This window comes from Agrilus planipennis, unplaced genomic scaffold (assembly GCF_000699045.2).
Source record: "Agrilus planipennis isolate EAB-ADULT unplaced genomic scaffold, Apla_2.0 scaffold34, whole genome shotgun sequence".
Classification (NCBI taxonomy): Eukaryota; Metazoa; Arthropoda; class Insecta; order Coleoptera; family Buprestidae; genus Agrilus; species Agrilus planipennis.
In genome coordinates this window covers 383035-386245 of record NW_020439170.1, presented here as the reverse complement: position 1 = coordinate 386245, position 3211 = coordinate 383035, and the positions used below count along the sequence as shown (strand labels likewise).

General features: G+C 27.9%; 1 protein-coding gene across 1 annotated transcript in view; it reads left to right on the top strand.

Moving 5' to 3' along the window:
• Positions 1 to 3205, top strand: part of LOC108739479 (digestive organ expansion factor homolog) — a gene marked incomplete at its 3' end in the record, with an annotated part of 6482 nt that extends 3277 nt beyond the window's left edge. Inside the window, exons 2-4 of the mRNA XM_025977975.1 lie at positions 2307 to 2756; positions 2875 to 3117; positions 3188 to 3205. Coding sequence (XP_025833760.1) covers positions 2307 to 2756; positions 2875 to 3117; positions 3188 to 3205 — 711 coding nt within the window. The remainder of the gene's footprint in view (positions 1 to 2306; positions 2757 to 2874; positions 3118 to 3187) is intronic.
• Positions 3206 to 3211: the final 6 nt, after the last annotated feature.

The window sequence follows — 3211 nt, the reverse complement described above, 5'->3', positions numbered from 1 at the left end:
CATATTTATACTTATTGAGATAATAATCATAGTGCTTTTACATAGCAAACTAAAACTAAAATTGGCTTTCACAAATAGTTACCTAAAGGAAATATATATTACAAAATAATAAAAGAAATTATTGTAATGGCTAAAATTTTAGTCAAAATTAAAAAGAAAATGTTTTGAAATATGTATTAGACGTAAAATATATTAATTAATACTAAAATAAAAGTATTACATCAATCATAATAATACAATTTCCATTTTTCTCATTTTTAACGTATTATTAAAGTGCTTTTTACTCCCATTTTGACGTTAATTCTTGTAATAATTAATTTTTATGGCCTTCCTAACAAAAATTCAGAGCAACTTAGGAGATTGAAGAATAATTAAGATCGAAACTAGTCTAAATATTTAAAAATAATCTACCTGTAGTGCATATTCTTATAAGCATTTTTTATTATAAAATTTTAAAGGAAAAACATTAAATTTGTTTAGAACATTACCGTTATCACTTAATAGAGACTTTTTTAATTTCACGATATTAGATATTAGGTACCTAATCATCTAATTAAAGTGACGGCGGGGTTTATTAGTGCTCGCGGGAATTAAGGTAGTTAATTAGAAAAATCCAATAATGAAAAACCAATTGTGATGTACGTATGTAAAGGTCTCTACCAGGTAATTACTAACAGAAAAATGACCGTGTACTTTTTATATCCTAGTGGCATCTCTGCAAGTTTATTTATTTAGTTTTTATTTTATAATTAACTTATTATATGGAAGTACCTACTATATTTACTAAGTATCTATGTGTAGGAAAATGTGATTATTTAAAAAGTAACATTAATGTTGTTATTAACACAGTTAACACAGCAGGTAAAAGTTGGTCTGTGTTCTGTCGTAGCTGCCTGCGACGCGCTGATGAGATCCAAAATTATCGAAATCGCGATCCGTATCTGGCAGTTTCGACAGAATACAGACCACTTCGAATTATTTTATTTAGTAACATTAATGTTTATTTCAAAATACATTTCTTAATATCAATTTTCTAATTACAAGTCCATCACTTATAATTTCTATTTAAAACTTTGCAACCTTTGATAAAATATCTACTTGCTATTTAAAAAAACATTCGACCTCATATTTTTTAATCTTGCCGACTATTTAGTGCGATTTTATGACCCATCTTAGATCTGGTACGCTAATAAACATAAATGTTCATTGGAAAAATCAGCATAAAACAGTTTCATTTACAGTGATGATATATTTACAAATGGTTGAAAAAGCACCCCAGCAGGGTCGGATCCAGGAGTACCTCAAGGCTTGCTGACAAGTTTGCCTTGAAGGAATGTAGAAAATTCGAATGTAACGTCGATTTGATTAATTACGTCATACGAATTTCATGATTTCTAGAACACCCCGTTTCTTCAATATCAGGAAGATCATGAATAAGATACAGACAAATGTTAGCAAAATTAGCTAGATTTGACATGTAACGAAACGCTTTCTAAATTATAACACATTTTTTAGGGTAAGAGTAAGGATAATTATTTTTATTCGTAACTCTTCGAATACGAAGGTGACGAAAATCGAATTACACCTTACTTTGTTTATTCTTTATTGATGGTTGGTTAGATTTGTATATTTTTCTGATGAGAACAGGACATAAAAACAATGTGTTTGCCTGTGCTAGAAAATTGGTTCAATTTGAAGTAAAAGGCCAAGGTTTATCTACTCCGATTATAACGAAGCGATGTCTCAAAAACAAAATAAATAACAAAGCAATTTTCTTTTTGTTCCTGTGAACTGAATATCTATACATATAAAATGTTTATTGGCAAATTTATAGTCGTTGGGCATGAAATTAATACGTTAACATCTTCTTCATTTGAAAAGATAATCCCTTACTCAAATACATACGATTATCTACTTATCCCTTCTGGTTCTCCAAATATAGATTTTCAATGTAATACTTTTTTTGGTATAAATTTTGTGCATTTTTAATGAATATTGATAAAAAAATAATTAATTTGCAACAGGAAGAAAGTTTTTGAAACACATTTAATTGATTAATTTATATACTGGGTATCTATCGTAATATTTGGTGAAGGTAGATAACAAAAATGAAACATGATTTAATGAATGTTATCTTAAAACAAAAGAAATTCCTGTTAACTTCTTACTAATAAATAACAAATGGTTATAACCAGGCAGTAAAATATTCGCGAACAATTTGAAAACTGCAAAATTAACTTATTAGCTTTCCTTGAATTAAGTATNATCCTGTCCCTTCTGTAATGAAAGAAGTTGAGTGGAAAGAAATAGGAACATTGAAAATACAAATTCCTGAGTTTGAACAATTACAAAATCAAAGTTATTTGGTTTTAGGAGAGAATAAACTCTTTGCCCCTATGGGCAAAATTCCTACAAAAATTAAACCAAGTGATCAATATGCTGACAATACATTTATAAAACCTCAAATTATAAACAACATACATACTGCAAATATGTCTTTAAAACAAGGAACAGAAAGCAATTCATTTTTCACCCCTTTACAAATTGAAATATTCTCTATTATTAACAATTACCAAGATTTTTATTATCCTAAAAGAAATTTAGAAAACGGTGAAGAAATTAGGTTTGTGTATTGTTTGCATGCTGTAAATCATATTTTGAAAACTAGATCTAAAATACTGCATCACAATGCTAAATTGACACAAAGAGGTGATGTGCCTGAAGAATTTCGTGATCAAGGCTTAGTGAGACCAAAGGTAAGAAGATATATAAATTATTGCTAAATAAAGTTTATTTTATTTGAATGTATTGTAAGAAATATGTTTTAATATTTTTTTATACAAGTTTTTATATAGTAGTATTTCTTATTTGCAGGTGCTTATCTTGGCTCCATTCCGAGATTCAGCCTATAGAATTGTTAATTTTATAATTAATAGCCTTTTCAAAGAAGATAAGGGAAATGTTATTAACAAAATTAGGTTTATTGAGGAATTTACTGGCCATGAACTCACATTACCTAAGAAAAACCCAAAACCAGAAGATTATGAAAAGCTTTTTGTTGGAAATTCAGGGGATGAATTCAAAATTGGCCTTACTATTACCAAGAAGAGTTTAAAGGTAAAATAATTTTGTATTAAAAAGATGTTTATCATCATTTTGTTGATTTATTTTTAACTTTTTTTTGCAGCTTTTTGCTGACTTTTATTCTTCC